We start from the raw sequence: 18,683 nt of genomic DNA on the forward strand, positions 1-18,683 counted from the left end.
GTTAGGAGGTGGAGGTTGGGGGCCAGGGGGGTTAGTGGGAAGGGGTTAGAGGTCTGGGGTGGGGGGCAGGTGGGTCATGGGGTGAGAGGGCCTGGGGGGTCAGTGGGAGGGGACCTGGGGGGTTCATGGGTGGGGGATCTAGGGGGTCAATGAGAGACCTGGGCGGATCTAGGGGAGGGGGTCAGAGGGGTCAGTAGGAGGAGACTGGGGAGGCCTGGGGGTGGGAGTCGGGGGGGGTCTGGGGGTGGGGGGGGTCAGTGGGAGGAGACTGGGGAGGCCTGGGGGTGGGAGTCGGGGGGGGTCTGGGGGTGGGGGGGTCAGAGGGTGGAGACTGGGGGGCCTGTGATGTGGGGGGTCGGGGGGCGAGGCCGGAAACGGAAGCGGACGGCACTTCCGGCGCTCGGCGGCAGCCATGTTGGAGCGGCGGCGGCGCAGCGGCGGGTTCGGGCTCCGCGGCGGCCGGTAGGTGGGTCCGGGCTCGGGCGGGGGCGCTGCCGGGTCCCGCGCTGCAGCCGCCGGGACCGAGGGGAGGAGCCGCGTCCGCCGGGCCCCGCCCCCTGCCCGGGCCCCGCCCCGCCCCCGGCCCCCTGCTGCCCGGGCCCCGCCCCGCCCCCTGCCCGGGCCCCGCCCCCTCTGTCGCCCGCCCCGGCCCCGCCCCGCTGCTGCTCGCCCCACCCCCGGGCCCCGCCCCTCTCTGCTGCCCGCCCCGCCCCCTGCCCGGGCCCCGCCCCCTCTGTCGCCCGCCCCCTGCCCTGCCCCTGGCCCCACCGCCCCGCCCCCTTCCCGGGCCCCGCCTCCTCTGCCACCCGCCCCGCCCCCAGCCCCACTGCTGCCCACCCTGCCCCCTACCCAGGCCCCACCTCCTCTGCCGACCGCCCCACCCCTGCCACGCCCCCCGGGCCCTCTGCCCCGGCCCCGCCCCCTGCTCGGGCCCCGCCCCCTCTGCCGCCCACCCGGCCCCCACTGCCCCGCCCCCTGCCCGGGCCCCGCCCCTCTCTGCCACCCGCCCCCTGCCTTGCCCCTGGCCCCACTGCTCTGTCCCGTCGCCGGCCCCCTCGCCCCACCCCCGTCCCACCGCCCTGCCCCCCGGCTCCTCCCACCCCCCGTCCCACTGCCCTGCCCCCCGGCTCCTCCCACCCCCCGTCCCACCGCCCTGCCCCCCGGCTCCTCCCACCCCCCGTCCCACCGCCCTGCCCCCCGGCTCCTCCCACCCCCCATCCCACTGCCCTGCCCCCCGGCTCCTCCCAACGGCCCGTCCCACCGCCCTGCCCCCCCGGCTCCTCCCACCCCCCGTCCACCGCCCAGCCCCCCGGCTCCTCCCACCCCCCGTCCCACCGCCCTGCCCCCCGGCTCCTCCCACCCCCCGTCCCACCGCCCTGCCCCCCGGCTCCTCCCACCCCCCGTCCCACCGCCCTGCCCCCCGGCTCCTCCCACCCCCCGTCCCACCGCCCTGCCCCCCCCCCGGCTCCTCCCACCCCCTGTCCCACTGCCCTGCCCCCCGGCTCCTCCCGACGGCCCGTCCCACCGCCCTGCCCCCCCGGCTCCTCCCACCCCCTGTCCCACTGCCCTGCCCCCCGGCTCCTCCCGACGGCCCGTCCCACTGCCCTGCCCCCCCGGCTCCTCCCACCCCCTGTCCCACTGCCCTGCCCCCCGGCTCCTCCCACCCGCCTGTCCCACTGCCCAGCCCCCCGGCTCCTCCCACCCGCCTGTCCCACTGCCCAGCCCCCCGGCTCCTCCCACCCGCCTGTCCCACTGCCCAGCCCTGCTCCTATTTGCCCTGCCCTGGGGGCCTCCATCCTCAATCTGTCCCCCAGGGTGATCTGTTATCCTCAGCATCTCTCTTCTGCCTTATATTCCCAAGAGATGCTCAGGCCCCTCCTCCACGGGGGTGAGCCCCCCGTCCCTCAGAGGGCTGCCCTGATCCCCTGGCTTAGTGATGTAGTCAGTACTTGCCCCCATGTTCTTAGTGACCCATTCTCGTGTGGTACGAGGACCAGAGGGCTGGATCTGGGCCTGTAATGAGCCAGGGTGTTGAGTAGGGGTGGGAAAGATGCGGTGGCTGGGGAAGTCATTTGGGGGGAACGGGGAGCTAGGAGTGACAGCCTTTCTCCTGGGCAGATGGGCCAGTTTTAAATCCTCCTTTGTCACACGTTGTCTGCCCCAGACACATGCCAGCAAGGCTGCAGCCGGAGTCACGTAGTGCTGAGTGTGAGTAGGAGAGCAGGGGTGTCACCAGGGGCAGGAGCGGGTCTGGGTTCGGGCAGCACTGGGCGGCTTTTCCTCTGGGGGTTCTAGCCCATGCTGTTGATTCGGTTAATAATGTGAATAATTTCAAGTAGTTATAAAAAGTAGCAATGAGGCCATGAAAGAAATACATAGCGGTGCAGTGCATCTGGGCAACCCGCCCTGTGCTGCCAACACCCTCGGGTCAACAAGATTTGATTGGCACAACAAACCCTCCAGGTATTGCCAAAGTGTCAGAAAGTCAGACCCTTCCAGAATCTGTCTCGGGCAGGTGCGACCTGCCCACTGGGGGGTGCGCGCTACACTGGGGGCTAAGCCCCTCTGCCGTTGTCATTCCGTTCAGTCACGGGTGCTCCATAGTGCCGTCCCCATCCGGCTCCTCTCTCCCCACGTCGGGCAGTTTTTCCACATTGCCCTGTGAACAGACGTCTCTTCTGATGCGGGATAAGCAGTGGAGAGATTTTTCTCACGCTTGGTTGTGTTCTAGACACTGAGGAGAAAGCGAATGTGTCCCACTGGCTGCACAGTCTCTTCTCTCTGGGTTCAGACCCTGCTTTGTAAGGGCCAGTCTCCCTCTCACAGAGCCTGCCTTAGTTGTGAACGTTTCACTGCAGGTCGAGTGCGGCTGCTCCCAGCCGGGATCTGCTGGAGCTCACTTGGCTGCTGGTTTTCATTTGTCCTTCCCAGTGGTTTGGGTGCTGCTGCTGCTGTAGGGACTGATTAACTTCATGAGCACGGTTTGGTTCTGGGTGGGAGTGTTTGCTTCGGTGGCTGGGATGCTGAGCCCAGGAGGTGCTGTTCTGTAGCAGTGGATTCTCAGCCACTAGCAGGGGCAGCTCCAGGCACCAGCACGCCAAGCACGTGCCTGGGGCGACAAGCCACAGGGGGCGCTCTACCGGTCGCCGTGAGGGCGGCAGGCAGGTTGCCTTCGGCGGCATGCCTGCGGAGGGTCCGCTGATCCCGCGGCTTTGGCGGACCTCCTGCAGGCGTGCTGCTGAATCTGCAGGACCAGGGACCTCCCACAGGCAAGCCGCCAAATCCGTGGGACCGGGGACCTCCCGCAGGCATGCTGCTGAATCCGCGGGACCAGGGACCTCCCACAGGCAAGCCGCCAAATCCGTGGGACCGGGGACCTCCCTCAGGCAAGTCGCTGAATCTGCAGGACCGGGGACCTCCCACAGACATGCTGCTGAATCCGCAGGACCGGGGACCTCCCACAGGCAAGCTGCCAAATCCGTGGGACCAGGGACTCCCTCAGGCAAGCCGCTGAATCTGCGGGACCAGGGACCTCCCGCAGGCATGCTGCTGAATCTGCGGGACCGGGGACCTCCCACAGGCAAGCCGCCAAATCCGTGGGACCGGGGACCTCCCTCAGGCAAGCCACAGAATCTGCAGGATCAGGGACCTCCCACAGGCGTGCTGCTGAATCCGTGGGACTGGGAACCTCCCACAAGCAAGCCACTGAATCTGCGGGACCAGGGACCTCCCGCAGGCATGCTGCTGAATCCATGGGACCGGGGACCTCCCACAGGCAAGCCGCCAAATCCGTGGGACCGGGGACCTCCCTCAGGCAAGCCACAGAATCTGCAGGATCAGGGACCTCCCACAGGCGTGCTGCTGAATCCGTGGGACTGGGAACCTCCCACAAGCAAGCCACTGAATCTGCGGGACCAGGGACCTCCCGCAGGCATGCTGCTGAATCCACGGGACCGGGGACCTCCCGCAGGCAAGCTGCTGAATCCACGGGACCGGGGACCTCCCGCAGGCAAGCCGCTGAATCCGTGGGACCGGGGACCTCCCGCAGGCAAGCTGCTGAATCCTTGGGACCGGGGACCTCCCGCAGGCAAGCTGCTGAATCCTTGGGACCGGGGACCTCCCGCAGGCGTGCTGCTGAATCCATGGGACCGGGGACCTCCACAGGCGTGCCGCTGAATCCGCAGGACCGGGTACCTCCCGCAGGCAAGCCGCTGAATCCGCGGGACCGGGTACCTCCCGCAGGCAAGCCGCTGAATCCGCGGGACCGGGGACCTCCCGCAGGCAAGCCGCTGAATCCGCGGGACCGGGGACCTCCCGCAGGCAAGCCGCTGAATCCGCGGGACCGGGGACCTCCCGCAGGCAAGCCGCTGAATCCGCGGGACCGGGGACCTCCCGCAGGCAAGCCGCTGAATCCGCGGGACCGGGGACCTCCCGCAGGCAAGCCGCTGAATCCCCGGGACCGGGGAGCTCCCGCAGGCAAGCCGCTGAATCCGTGGGACCGGGGACCTCCCGCAGGCGTGCTGCTGAAGCCGCGGAACCAGAGGACCTCCCGCAGGCAAGCCGCTGAATCCGTGGGATCGGGGACCTCCCGCAGGCGTGCTGCTGAAGCCGCGGAACCAGAGGACCTCCCGCAGGCTTGCTGCTGAATCCGTGGGATCGGGGACCTCCCGCAGGCGTGCTGCTGAAGCTGCGGAACCAGAGGACCTCCCGCAGGCTTGCTGCTGAATCCGTGGGATCGGGGACCTCCCGCAGGCGTGCTGCTGAATCCACAGGACCGGGGACCTCCCGCAGGCAAGCCGCCGAAGGAAGCCTGCCTGCCGTGCTTGGGGTGGCACAATACGTAGAGCCACCCCTGGCCACTAGACACTTGGTGGGTAGGCTGGATGGTAAACCCCATCTCTTTAATCTAGCTCCTGACTACCCAGAAAGTGGTGCAAATGTCTTGGTTTGAGAAGGTGGAGTCATGCAGACAATTCCTTTCACCCCAAGTCCTGGGAGATGGCTGCTAGTTGGTGTCTGTGCAGGATGTGCTGATTAGGAATGTGCACCTCACCCTAGGAGGGAAAGTATGCATAGCTGAGCTTTTAATGAGCATGGAATGGCAGGAGAAGCCAAGGGCAAGGAATGGCTTTGCCGTAGGGAGGTTTTCAGTTGGTTTCTTTCTGTGCAGATTGTGTCTTTATATATACCTCCTCTACGGCCTTCAGCCACATGGCACAGCCTTTCTAAGAAGCCTCTGCTTGCCGCTTCCATCCGTCACTGAAGTATTGAGGCATTAACTCCTTTCACTGATCACCCCTGCAGAGTGTCAGATTATTGACTCTGCCGTGGAATTGTCGCACGTTTAAAGGCGTTTGAACCTGTCACAAGGGTTTGTCCTGTTAACACTTTCAATTGCCCCTTGGTGTTTGGAGGCATTATGTTGATGGACAAAAGCTATTCTGGTGGCTCTAGGAGTATGGACTTTTGGGTCATTAACTATAGAATCGTAGATTCACCATCTCAGTGGATGCACGTGGTATCACTTGATTTATTGAGGGCATCACCTGGCATGTGGGTGAACAAACTTGGAGTGCAGCAAGAGACAATTTTGTTGATTAGACAAAATACTATTTACATTTTATCAGACAGTCATTTCTTAAACTATCCTTTTTTATGAACATAAATGTATATTAAAATAAGAACACCTCCTGGTCTGTTTCTGTATTAAAATGGCATTTCAAAAATCCACAGTAAGGTGCGCTGGCCATCTTTGTTCTTGGTGCAGGTTCCAATTCCCAGATGACAATTGTATATTCTGCACCCTGTTCAAAACATGTTAGTGATTCTGCATCCCTCCACTGGCTCCTCATTCTCTAGCCTATCAAACACAAGCTACTTGTCTTCACTTGCCTTCCTGGCCTATCTCCTCCCTCTCTTTCTCCTCTCATTCACTATCAGGATGTCGACCTCCATCTCCCATTGGCCGTGAGGTCAGCCTCCATTGTCCACACACGCTTTCTCCAGCATTGCCCCTCATGCTTGGCAGGAGCTCCCTGTAACCCCTCAAAGCTATTTCATTATCCACCTGTGACGTTGCGGTTCTGGCGGGACCCAACTGAGAGTGCCAATTCAGGACCAATTGCTCAAACAGGGCAGTCACAGCCCAAGGCTGGGGTTTTTCCAGCTCTAAGGCAAACCAAACCAGCCAGAAAAAAGGACTTCGGTTTTACCACACTGGCTAACCACAAGTCACACAAGCAATTTCCTTAGACACACCAGTCTCTCAGTATCACCACCAGTGCCACCCGTCCTGGGATGAATGGTTATGAAAACCAACACCCCAGTAAAAGAAAAAGGTTCTCTCAATCCCAAAGGACCAAGCCCCAGACCCAGGTCAATATACACATTAGATCTTACCCACAAATCACGCTGGTGCCAATCCTTTAGAATCTAAAATCTTAAGGTTTATTCATAAAGACAAAAAGATAGAGATGAGAGCTAGAATTGGTTAAATGGAATCAATTACATACAGTAATGGCAAAGTTCTTAGTTCAGGCTTGTAGCAGTGATGGAATAAACTGCAGGTTTAAATCAAGTCTCTGGAGAACATCCCCCGCTGGGATGGGTCATCAGTCCTTTGTGCAGAGCTTCAGTTTGTAGAAAAGTCCCTCCAGAGGTAAGAAGCAGGATTGAAGACAAAATGGAGATGAGGCCTCTGCCTTATATAGGCTTTTCCAAGTGTAAGAACACTCCTTTGTTCCTGCTGTGGAAAGTTACAGCAAAATGGAGTTTGCAGTCACATGGGCCAGTTTCTGCACACCCTGCTGAGTCACAGGGCATAACTGCCTTCTCTCTATGGGACAATTGTGTAGGTGATGATCCTTAACGGGCCATCAAGCAGGCTAAACAGAGCTGACACCAACTTGTCTGGGATCTTTCCCAGTAACACAACACAAGTTTGCAATACAGACAGCATACAGCCAGTATTCATAACTTCAACTACCAAAATGCTACAGACATACAGACAGCATAATCATAACCAGTAATCCGTAACCTGGTCTTAGATACCTTATATGACCCCCTTTACCTAGGATTTGGTGCCACTACAGGACCTTGGTTGCAACCATGTTCTATATGGTCCCAGTTTATATCTATAACGTCACACCACCTTCAAAATTCTCCTCAACCTCTCCTTGGCCACGAGACCGACACAAACATTGACGGACACTACTGCTGATCATGCTGGCCCGTATTGTCTCATTGTTCCCTTGTGCCCCTCGTCTGTCTAAATCCTTCGCTTGGGTCTCATTTTATAGTTGGGTTAGAAGCTTTTGGGGAGGGCCCATCTCTCTAGGGCTGCTAGGTGCTCTGGTAATAAAAACAATGACTCTGGAAGGAGGTGGTGGATGTGAGAATACCTGTGGAATCTATCTGTGAGGTGGTCATTTTTCATCACCTGGGTGCTTCCCTCTTTCATTATCTCAGACCTTGGACTGGCTTTGAAGGGAATGTTTGATAAACACTGAATTCCACTTTCTTACTGGTTCGAGAGGTGTCTCAGCAGCTGCAGGTTTTTACCAGCTCTTCACATTTTACCGCTTTTGTCAGCCTTTAGTTGCCATTTCCAGCTGTAGAATCAGCCTGTTGCGTCCGTGTTGGCTTCAGCCTGCTGGCCTAGTGTCGGCTGACTCGTTCCCACATAGTGTTCTGCCATGCTGGCTCCTTTCTGGGTTTGCGTCCTGTACTCAGCTGCTAGCGCCATTCCCCCAGCGGAGGGAGCTGAGTGCGCTAAATGGGATAGCAGTGCTGGCCCTCAGCCCCAGGTGTGCAGACCTGCAGTGAGCTCCAGTTCCTGCGTCATAGCCAGGGTTCTGTTGTGGTTTCTTGCTTGTATTGTCTTTGGGGAGTGAGCGTCCTTGGATGAACAAGGGTTTGTGTGACTGCAAATTGCAGACGTTTGTATAAACAGGGGAAAGGAAGTGGGAGGAGGGAGGGAGGTCATGCTGCCTTTGTACGCAGCACTGGGGAGAGCACGGCTGGAATAGGATCCAGTTCTGGGCTCTGTACTTCAGAAAAGCCGTTGAAAAACTGGAGCAGAGAATGGTCAGAGGGTTGGAAGAAACATGGCTTATAATGAGAGACTTAAGGAGCTCGGTGTCTGAAGAAGAGCCTGAGATGGCTTGATCCTGGTCGGTAAGCGCCTATGCAGGGAGAGGGTCTCTGCAGCAAGAGCGCTTTGATCTGGCCGACAGAGCAGAATGAGCCAGTGGCTGCAGGCTGAAGTGTGAGTCTGGAATAAGGTGCACGGTTTCCAGTGCGGGGTGTTTAATCACTGGAACAGCTGGCCTAGCAATCATGGTGGATTCTCCGTCACTTGAAATTGTCGCACCAGGCGCTGCTGGTTTTCTAAATGAGATGTGGTCGTTTAACCCCAAATGATTAGTCTGGATGCATGAATCACTGGGTGACGTTCTCTTGCCTGGGTTACGCAGGGGGTCAGACTACCTCAGGGGTGGCAACCTTTGGCACGCGGTTCGTCAGGGTAAGCATCTTGGCAGGCTGGGCCAGTTTGTTTACCTGCCGCGTCCGCAGGTTCAGCTGATCACGGCTCCCACTGGCCGCGGTTCGCCGCTCCAGGCCAATGGGGGCGGCGAGAAGCGGCAGCCAGCAAATCCCTCGGCCCGCGCTGCTTCCCACAGCCCCCATTGGCCTGGAGCAGCGAACTGCGGCCAGTGTGAGCACCATCGGCCGAACCTGCGGACGCAGCAGGTAAACAAACTGGCCTGGCCCGCCAGGGTGCTTACCCTGGCGAGCCACGTGCCAAAGGTTGCCGATCCCTGGACTAGATGGTCACTGGCATTTAAGAGCTCAGAGAGTTCTCCGTAGCCTTCCCTTAGAAGCCTGGAGATTGGTGTTTGGGTTGTGCTAACTGTCTTCTCTTTCCCTTTGAGGTGTCCAGCCCTGGTTTTCAAGGAATTTGGAGCTATTGGAAGTGCCTACTACCCTAATGCCATGAATATTGAGGTGAACAATGCGGAAGAAAAAGCTGTCCATTCTTGGTCAAGAATCTCTTCTGCAGGACAGAAAGCCCTGGAGGAAGCCCTCAGAGTCTTCAACCCCATGTCCAAGGACCTTTCAGACACTGAAACCCAGCTGGTGGCCTTTCTCCAAGGCCTCAAGGAGGAAGGCTACCAGCCCACAGTCTTAAGGAGCAAGGATGTTTATGGGTACAGCTCCTGCACGGCGGCTACTCCCAGCCAGACACCTGACAATTCAGACACAGGCGCTGCTGTCTCTGACTGTACTAACTCTCCAGTTAGAAGCCCTGCTGTGACAGCAGAGGCGCCTGGGACACTTGCGGAGGTGTCAGTCGGCTCTCCTAACATTCGCACCAAGCCTGTCTCTAAAGGGAGGACCACAAACCTGCTGCTGAACTCGTTGAAAGAGACACGGTCAGGCACATCGAAGGCCTCAGCAATGGGCTTCCCAGCTAATACGTACCCTGACGTGTATCCAGCCATGAGACTCTCTGTCGTGCTGGAAGCTTTGGTCCCACTGAAAGCCACAGCATCCTGTTTGGAGTCCAAATACAAAGAGGGGCATCTTGGGATCTCCCCCTCGGACCTGAAGCTTCTCAAGGCATCGGGTGCCTCGAGGCAGAACGCTAAGCTACCTGTGGGGCAGGTAGACCCCAAAGGCTACACACACGTAGTTACGAAAGCACCAGATTCTCCCGCTCTAGCTGTAACGCTTCTGAAGGGAACTCAAGGTGGGGTGCTAAAGGAGAGCAATGGTTGCAAAGCATCTGGAATCCTGAATGGGAGGATTACAGGCAGCGCATCTCAGTGTTGCAGTGGGGGGTCACAGGCCAAGGCCTTTACAAATAACGCCAAGGAAGTTCCAGCAGAGAGAACTGAATGGAAAGACAGCAGTAGTCAGGAGACTGTTGGGCAGAAAAGGAAAAGAGCCGAGGAGATGAAAGAAGCACCACAGAAGAAGAAGAAAAATGCCATGAATAAACCTGAATTAGCTCAGAGCACTTTGAACCTGCTGAGATCCCAGGCCATTAAGGTGGACAGCTCCTCGTCAGATGATGAAGTGAGGAGGAGAGCACAGAAGATCCTTAGGGTTAACCTGTCCCCTGTGATCAGAATTCAGCCAGTGTCCCCCTCTCACAATGTCCCCTGAGTTCCTTCCTTTTGTCACTTTTCTCTTAAATACATAAGTGTGAACCAGCTGCCAGGCTGTGGAGATGTGTAAGAGCCACTTTCATTCTCTGGTGTCCAGCAGCAGTGTCACAGCCGGGACCTGCAGACTTTGGGCAGCTCGTTCCACAGCTGTTTTGGCTGCCTGGCAACGTTCTGCAGAGTTGGACTGCGCGAGTACAAAGCTGTGTTTAGAAACCCAGGACAAGGACTCCCAGCCCCCATGGTGAGCTGAGCGAAGCCGGTTCTAGCGTTCTGGGCTGTGCTTTTCTGAACATGCTGGAGCGTTTGTCTGTGCAGTGGGACGCGCCAGACTTTCTCCTGACGTTCATGCACTGTGGTATTTTGCTCTTTTTCAAGCTGTACATTTATTGGTTTTATTTTGATCAAATTTTATAACTTTATTCTCTATCTATCTGTCTACACACACACACAGTGCCCTGGCACTGTCTGAAGACACGTCTCCTCCGCCCCTCTGGAGCTGGGTTCGCTCTTCAGTCAGTCTTTTGTCGAAAGGTGCCAGGTTTTCTTTCCCATTGTCAGTGTTCTTACCTGCCTGTTCTGGGCTCTCTTGAGAAGCTCAGAAGCAGGCAGAATTATAGCCACACATTTGTCTCTGGAAACACCATGCTGGATGGAGGCTTGCCAGCTCGTAGCTCTATCCTATTCAGGTCACCTCGGCAAAGAAAATGGAAAGTAGGGGAGGGCTGGTCGGGCTGTTCGCTCTGAGTCTGTCTGCCGCCCCTTTCGCTGTTAGCAGAAATGCTAAATGCTTCCTGCGGGTTTGCTTCCAAAGAGCGCCACGGGAAAGGTGCTGTCAGGCCCCGTCCGTTAACTTAAGCAATGAATTTGTGGCTGGTTGTCGACCTAAGATCTGGGGCTGCCAGTCAGTGGATACTTCATATTTCCTGGCCAGAGTGTCATCACTTGAGTGCTGCTGAACGTTCCAGTGACTTGTGAGTTAGGTTGAGAACTCGCCCACTGTGCTTCTGAATGTATCGAGTGTTGCTAATGTTCTGCTGGCTCCAGGGGAATGTGTATGGGTGAGAACCAGAGCACAGCAGCAGCAGGTTCATCAAAGGAGTTTCCAGCAATTTTTTTTAACATTTCAAGAGAATAAGGTATTAGTTTCTGGGGAGTGGTTTGCACGGGGTTAAGCCACTGTATATTTATTTCTCATCCTGGATTTCAGATTTGCCAGCTCTCCTGGGATTTTAGGGTGATGATCTGCTGCAGGGTATAAAATCTTTCTCTGCTTAGAGTCTCCGTGCTTAGTTCTATGTTCGGGGAGCATGAGAAAACAAGGGGTAGGTGCCTCCTTCCCTCCTCACGGGGAGAGTCTGGCAGGTACAGGCTGGGAATATGTTTATCGCATTTGCACTTGCAGTTGCGTTGCTGGGTGTGATCTGAAGGCAGAGCCTTCACTGGGTACAGTTGGTTCTGCCTTCTGCTGTTGGAAGGGAATTGCCAATTGCGTGTGAACTATTGTAAAATTCCGACTGTCAGTGCTGGATGGGGTGTGACCATCGCCCTGCACAGAGACAGCCTTCGTCATCTCGCACTTGACTAACAGGGAGTCTCCAGCCAGAGACCATGAAAACAGAAAGGGGCATTTTCCCCCCTTCTCTGGAGGAGAATCGATCCAAAGTGCTGAGGCTGTTTGTGGGAGAGCCCCGTCTCTCGTTACCGGGCGGCCCTGTTTTGTTAACACACAAGCACACCAGAAGGTCGCACACTTTGGTGCATGCGTTGACGAGCTGTGCGTCCAATGAGGGAGCAGCATATTAAGCTATTGCCTGTAATGCATAGGCAGCAGCAGGGGCGTCAGAGAAGCTCCTCTACCTGCAGCGCCAACTGGACCCCAGGGCCTGATTTCCCTTTCCCTTACACAGGCTTTTCCAGATCCCCCAACCCACAGCCTTCTGCCAGCTGATGCCTAGAGCATCCTCCGGAACGGCGCCGGAGCAGTGTGGATTCAGCCACCGTGGGCCATGGCGTGCAATATCCCACCTGGCGTCGGCTGGCTCCGCTAATCTGCTCTTCCACGTCACACGGCGGCTGGTAGCTCTTGCTTCCTTGGAAAGCCAGCCCCCTCCATACAGTATCCGGCCAATCTGTGGAGCACCATTCAAGAGGGCACAGCTGCCCCCCCCAGCCCCACAGCAGTCGTGCTGTCGGGAGTTGCTAGCTGCTAATGCCATCGCCGGCCAGGTGCTTACCCTGCCATAGGACGTGACCTTCAGTGGCTGCCCCGGGTGGCTATAGGATGGAAATGTTTCCTTTTCACTCTGTTTTCACAGCCCTTGTGTTTGAATTTTGCAGAGTGTTCCCACTGCAGGAGCGGCACGGCACTGGGTGAGTGGGGGCTGTTTGATCACTGGTCTTTCCCATTTCCCTCCCTTCCCTCTGCTCAGCTCCCTCCCTGCCCTCCAGTGCGTCTTCCCTGTCTGGAGAGGGCTCAGAACTCCAGCCTGTTGGGAGCACTCTGTTCCACCTCCTCTCCTCTCCTCAGGCGCTGCAGCGTTATCTCCTGCACTGGCCACAGCAGTGCATTGGCCGGCTTTGCTCAGCAGGCAGCTTCTAGGAACCTGCAGCAGCGAGTCCAGCTCCCATCGAAGCCAGTGAGACATGCATCTGCTTATACCGAGGCCTAGATCTCTTCCTTCAGCGTATGCTGAGCCGCTCCGGAGAGGTGAGCAGCTGGGGCTGCCCCCGGGTGCGTTACCCGCTGCAGCACTGTGCTGCCCGCCTCCCCACATGGCTTAGCTCCCGATCTTTGCCGTGTCCCTGAGGCGGCTCATGCATCTCTCTCCCTGCTACTGCACACGTCAAGCGGGGCTTGTTGCCTTCGCACCCGCTCATGACTTCAGAGTTCCAACAATGTGTGGAAAAGGGGACCCACCCAGGTTCTCCTGCAGGACGTGGCGGCCAGGTTCCTGGGAGAGCTGGAAGCTGTTGGGGCTCTCCCCTGGGTTGGTCGGTCGAATGTGCATGAGGTTGTGTGTGTCAGCAAGGCATGGCAATAGGTTCTTTCTGCCCAGAATCCTGCAGAGCAGGTAGGTGTCTGAGCGAGCGAGGGTCGTCGTGGGCAGAGATGGCAGTGCAGAGGGGTGCTCAGGGGTTTGGTCCAGCGCAAGTGGGGAATGCAGATACCTCACTCCCCAACCCCTTCCCCTTCGTTGTTTCAAGGGGGGCTGCAGACAGCCCTTGGAGCCCTGCTGGAGAGAATCCAGCTCCATGCCACGGGTGCTTGTGATAGCCACGGACCCCATTGTGAGGGTGCTGCACAGGCAGTGCTGGAGTTGAGGGTATGGGCGCTCAGGAGAGGCGGCGTGGCCTTTTAGGGCTGCATTCTGTGCCCTTAGGCCTGGGGATATTCCTTTCCTGCCCATAGGGGCTGGGTTGGCACAGAGGTGTAAGGGTCTGCAGGATCATTCTTTACTGATTGACTGGCATTTTGGGCAGCCACAGGGCCGTATCAGGAGCCGATCCAGTAAGCGCTGAATGTGTTACACTCCAGTGCTCTGCACACAGGTTGTTTTCAGTCTGCTTTTGTGTAGATCACCCAAGTGTCTAGTCTGGCGGTGCCGTTCCCGGGCAGAGTCAGAGCCATGCTCAGCAGTGCTTGTCCTGTGTGGATTAATGCTCCTGTCATTCGAATAAGGGCTGCCGAAGGCTGTGCTTACCCACCTTCCTGGGGAATCATTTCCGCTTTTACTTACCTGCCAGGAGGCGGTTTTTGTTTCACCTGCCTGAGTTGGCTGCACCAGTAACAAGTGACCCGGAGTAGGGGCCATCCGTTCTTGCAGGGAAAGCAGCATGTGTCTGCGCAGGTCAGTGAAAGGGGGGAGGATCTGGTTTTCAGATGTTTGCTTGAAAATCTGCTGTTAATGAGTAGAAGTGAAATTTGAACGCAAACACGTGTTGTGACCAGGCTACATCTTCCTGCCTCTGCTTTCAGTGAGAGGAATTTCTCCTTTGCTCCTCTCTGCAAACCACTGTATAGTGGTGCTGGCAGAGTCCTGCTGCGTGCTCCACCCCAGAGGTGGCTGCAGGAGGGACCCTTTTATGTAATCTCTAGAGCACTTTGCTGCAGAAAACGAAGAGATGATTTTGTACGTATTTAAATGGTATAGCCCCCCTGTAGCACGCCGTGTCCTGCTCCGGTAGGTGTTGGAGGAGAGGCGTGTGTCTGTGCTGAGCACTAGCAGTGTGTGTGTAAATGGCCATTGTCTGAGCGCTTCTCAGAGCAGGCCCTTGGTGAAGGCAACATTTCAGGCTGGATCTGTCATTGCCCTAAATTCCAGGATGTGCTGCTGTCGGTGCACTGCCCAGCTCGGCTCCAGACACCCCTCTCGGTGCTCCGCCTCCCTGGAGAGATCTTGCCTAGGTACAAATCCAGCCTCTTAATGTGCAGTTGTTTGGCTGGGTTTCTGGTTCTTCCCGGCGGGCTCGAGGGGGATGGATGGCAAATGCCCCTTCTGTTGGTCTGGTTTAGCTCAGCAACAGCAGTGGCTTTGTGGCAGAGGTGCTGGGTACCGTGTGTCACAGAGTAGGGAGGAGTCAGGGCCCGGCACCGACTCTCAGCCAGCCAGTAACACAGAAGGTTTATTTAGATGACAGGAGCACAGCTGAAGACAGGCCTTGTAGGTACAGACAGCAGGACCCCCTCAGCTCCATCTTGGGGGGGCCCAGGGAGGCCAGAGCTCTGTCCGGGCTCCCCTTCATTTCCCAGCCAGCTCCAAACTGACAGTCCCAGCAAAGCTCCCCTGCAACCTTCCCAGACCAACACTCCCCTCTCTGCTGCGTCACGGGCAGCCACACAGAATTCAAAGAAAACATTAAGAACATTCCCAGTTCGTTACACAGTGCAGTGCCCTGAGCAAAGTAAATCATGGCCCCAGGGAAATGAGCTTGAGTGCACCCCAGAGAAGGCAGCGAGAAAAGTGGTGTGGGCCAATGTTAGCTGCGTGGTGTTGTGACGAACTGGGAATGTTCTTAATGTTTGCTCTGAATACTGTGTTGGTGCCTCAGTGTCTCCATGGCAGTTCTTAATATCTAGGTGGTGCAATAAGGGGCTGTGATTGCTGCAGAGCAAAGGGCCAGTGCACCTAAATGCCTGACACTCTGTCTCCTAGCAACTGATGTCCTGGGACCCCCCTCTGCAAAAGTGCCAGCTGAAGGTGTTGGAGACAAAGGGATCAGGTGACCTCCTGGTCCGGGAAAGGGGCTGAGCAGAGAGGAGGGGCTGGAGGGGTTGTTAGTCTGGAGCTGGCTGGGGACGAGGAGTGAAGTGCAGACGTGGGGGTCTGGCTCACTGCCCCCCAGAATGGACCCAGCGGAGGGGTCCGGTTCGCTGTATCTACAAGCTCTGTTTTAGACCCTGTTCCTGTCATCGAATAAACCTCTGTGTTCCTGGCTGGCTGAGAGTCATGTCTGACTGCGAAGTGGGGGTGCAGGACCCTGTGGCCCCCCCCAGGACCCCACTGAGGTGGGCTCGCTGTGGGAAGCACACAGGGGGGCAGAGGGTGCTGAATGCTCCAAGGAGAGACCCAGGAGGTGAAGCCGTGTGAGCTTCTTGCCCTGAACAAGTCTGCTCCAAGGGAGAGGAGGCTCCCCAAAGTCCTGCCTGGCTTGGTGGGGAGCAGTTCCAGAGCATCGCCCGGGGACCCCGTGACAGCTGTGAACAGAAGTAAGCATCGCTGTGGGGGGGGGCTGTGCTCTCTCTGCCTGCTGAGCGTTCTCCAGCACTCCGCATCGTCAGGCACGCAGTGCTGAGCGGCGTCTCCCCGGCCAGGCTGAGTGGGAACGGGGGCTTGGGGAGACCCTGTGCGTATTCGTCTGAGCATAGAAGTAAGCAGCATTGTTGGGTGTGAGGGTCTGGTCCAGGAGCTGCCCAGTTGAAATCTAGTCTGTATACACAAAGCAGTGTGAGTCCTGTGCCCAGTGCCGTTTCCCCCCACAGGCTTCTCATTTAGTGCTCTCTGTGGGCAGTGGGTGTGTGAAAACCCCCACGAATGGGGAGACAGCCACTACCTGTACACCCAGTGCCTGCCTGCCTGCCTGCCTTGGGAGAGAGGAGGAGGTTTTCTCTCCCCCACCTGTAGCACTGGGGGGAAACTCCATGCACAGGCCTGAGTTTCTGGCAGAGCTGATGAGTGGGGATATAGTTCATGTCAGGCTGCTTTGGCACCTGCAGTTTGACCAAATTCAGCCTCATTTCCTGGAGAAGTGAGTGTATTCGTTGTGCAGGATTTAAAGTGCTGCTGGTCGGGGGGCAGCTTCCAGCAGGTAGTGACAGTGCCCTGTGGCAGATTATCCCCTGCCCCCACTGTTCCTTCCCCTTGGGTGCAGCGTGTGGTTTGCTAAACTGTGCTGGACGGGGCCGAGGGGCCGGTATTGCTCCCCTGGGCTGTGATGGCTGCTGAGGGGCTGTGCCCCTAGGAGTGGCTCAGCCCATCCTCTGGGTGTAACACCCTGGCCCTGAGCTCAGCTAGTGCAGCTCCCTTGCTGCCGAGAGGGAGGCCCCTCCGGCTGGTGCAGAAGCAAGGAGCTGGGATTAGGAGAACCCAAAGAAGCCGGCTGTGTGTGGCTCCCAGGCCTGTTTGGCTTCTGGACGTGGCAGGTGCTGCTGGGGGATAGAGCTCAGCAAAGGCTGGGAAGCACCAGAGAGCTCTCAAATGCAAAGCCCTTTGCAGGCAGCTTTCCCTTGAGTCCGTCGGGCCTTGTGGGCACCAAGTGGGCGCGGCGCTGTGGAGGGGCGGCTGGGGGCTTTGCAGGGAGCTGATGTGCCTCTGGGCTCTGCAGCGCTCGCACCCAGAGCCCTGCCCAGGCCGTGCCGAACGATCGAGGAGCGTGTCTCCTCCCAGCGTGAGCATCCACAGGAAGTTCCCCTAAGGCGGCAATTAGCCCTCGCCCTGAGGAGTCCGTTAATATCCCCTGGCCTATCCCTCTTGTGGAGTCTTAATGATCCCGTTCAGTTCCTGTCGCTGTGCGCAGGTCTCCGCAGAGGGCGGCTGGGGCCTTCCCCAGAGGCAAAGGCAGGCGCGCAGTGCTGCAGTGACATGCCAACAGCCATGCTCCTCACCACCTCTCCCCACTCCTGGGGGTAAACAGAGCACTTGGAAATACATCTCCTGCCACAGCGCGCCAGGGACGTCTGTTGGCACCTGGAGTTTACCAAGCGGTGCAGTTAGTGTCTGGAGAGACACTGGCATCCTCTCTGCCTGCTGCATTTCCGATGGGCCGGGGGATAGCAGCCAGTCTGTGTGGGAACTGTCCATCCTTGCCAAACAGCCTTGTGAGAGACCTTCCATTGCTGCAGTGTGACTGGCCTGCTTCTGCTTGGACTGGTGCCACTGGCTTTGCCATGGATCTTCTCTTTGGTGTGAATCCAAGCCAGCCCCATACCAGCAGAGTGCTAGTCCCCAGAGCCAGCGAGCTATTTCCTACCAGCCTGTCGCCCCTGCTGTCAGCCTGGGAATGGGATCACCTGCAGGAGGGAACCCCACATGCTGCTTGTGTTGTGAATCTGAAACAACTGGTTCCCTTGTGCTGGGAGTGAAGTGTGTGAGCAGTGTGGTCAGTTGCTGGGCAGATGGTGCCCCGCGTGCTGTGTATATTCAGATGCCGCTGTTCAGTGAAGGGCAGTGGTAGTGTTGTCCCACTCTTACGAGGAAACAGGCCAAAATCAAACTGTCTCTTTCTCTTCAGTGAAGTGAACTTTTTGTTATGAATTGCGAGCAGGCGATCTGGCCTTGCCGTCCTTCAGTAAAATGGTGCTTCAGAACCCAGCCAGCTGCGTCCGGCTCCTCTTTGGCCCTTCCGCGCCCTTGGCCAGGCTGCTGCTGTGGGTGCTAATGACAATCACACAGTGTCAAGTGAACGGGGCAGAGCCTCCGGTGTGACTGGCTGCTGCACGGCGCTGGATTCTCTAAAACTCGGCACTATGAGCCCTGCTCCCTCATCCTGTCTCTCCTTCGCACCCTGCAGCAGCGTCAGCCAGTCCAGCACATGCACCCAAGCAAACGCAGCATCTTGTCCCAGCTCATTAACATTTTTCTCTCTCACAGCGACCATGAAGGCCTGAGGTGCCTGGCTGGGCAGGCCCAGGTGTCCAGGAGATGCTGGCCGGGAATTACTCTGCATGGGAAGTGTTCACAGTGATGTGCTGTAATGTCACTGTCCTCTCAGCAAACCAGGTGTAGCCAGGTGCAGGAGCTGGGAGGGACACTAGGGCTTCCAGGATCCCTCTCCCTGGCAGTTAGGACACTGCTCCCCAGGGCAGGAGCAGGGAGGTGCAGTGCCATGCAGGGCTTGTCTGTGCCTTCCTCCACCTGTTCAGCTTTCTGCACTGGACACCAGCCCTGCCTCTGTCATCCACTGTGCAAACACACTGATCACCTTGTCACGGAGTGTGGGGGAGTCCGGCCCTGCACCCCTCTTCCTGGGACCCACAGTGACTTTTAGCCAACCAGTAAAACAGAAGGTTTATTG

The 18,683-nt window shown here is 57.8% G+C and overlaps 2 protein-coding genes and 1 long non-coding RNA gene across 7 annotated transcripts in view; 2 read left to right on the forward strand and 1 right to left on the reverse strand.

The window, feature by feature from the left end:
* The first annotated feature begins 411 nt into the window (after positions 1-411).
* Positions 412-11,453, forward strand: CCDC71 (coiled-coil domain containing 71). Of its 4 annotated transcripts, none has more exons than XM_050957496.1 (2): positions 412-462; positions 8,934-11,453. In XM_050957496.1, the coding sequence occupies exons 1-2, from the start codon at positions 413-415 to the stop codon at positions 10,168-10,170; spliced, it is 1,287 nt and encodes a 428-aa protein (XP_050813453.1). In that variant the 5' UTR covers position 412; the 3' UTR covers positions 10,171-11,453. The 4 variants fall into 4 exon arrangements, with proteins under 4 accessions (XP_050813453.1, XP_050813454.1, XP_050813456.1 ...); XM_050957497.1 differs by having other exon boundaries at positions 421-466; XM_050957499.1 differs by having other exon boundaries at positions 446-462; positions 8,942-11,453.
* LOC127053242 (uncharacterized) lies at positions 3,835-7,532 on the reverse strand. 2 transcript variants are annotated; one of them, XR_007774971.1, is made up of 4 exons: positions 7,151-7,532; positions 4,705-6,067; positions 4,312-4,546; positions 3,835-4,156 (listed from the first exon to the last, which is right to left on the reverse strand). It is a non-coding gene; the product is annotated as an uncharacterized LOC127053242 (long non-coding RNA). The 2 variants fall into 2 exon arrangements; XR_007774970.1 differs by having other exon boundaries at positions 4,273-4,546.
* Positions 11,454-15,707: 4,254 nt separating the features above from the next.
* LOC127053132 (laminin subunit beta-2-like) overlaps positions 15,708-18,683 on the forward strand; it is a 77,933-nt gene continuing 74,957 nt past the window's right edge. Inside the window, exon 1 of the mRNA XM_050957231.1 lies at positions 15,708-18,611. The gene's annotated coding sequence lies outside the window, so the exon portion shown is untranslated. The remainder of the gene's footprint in view (positions 18,612-18,683) is intronic.

Source organism: Gopherus flavomarginatus, chromosome 6 (assembly GCF_025201925.1).
Source record: "Gopherus flavomarginatus isolate rGopFla2 chromosome 6, rGopFla2.mat.asm, whole genome shotgun sequence".
NCBI classification, from domain to species: domain Eukaryota; kingdom Metazoa; phylum Chordata; order Testudines; family Testudinidae; genus Gopherus; species Gopherus flavomarginatus.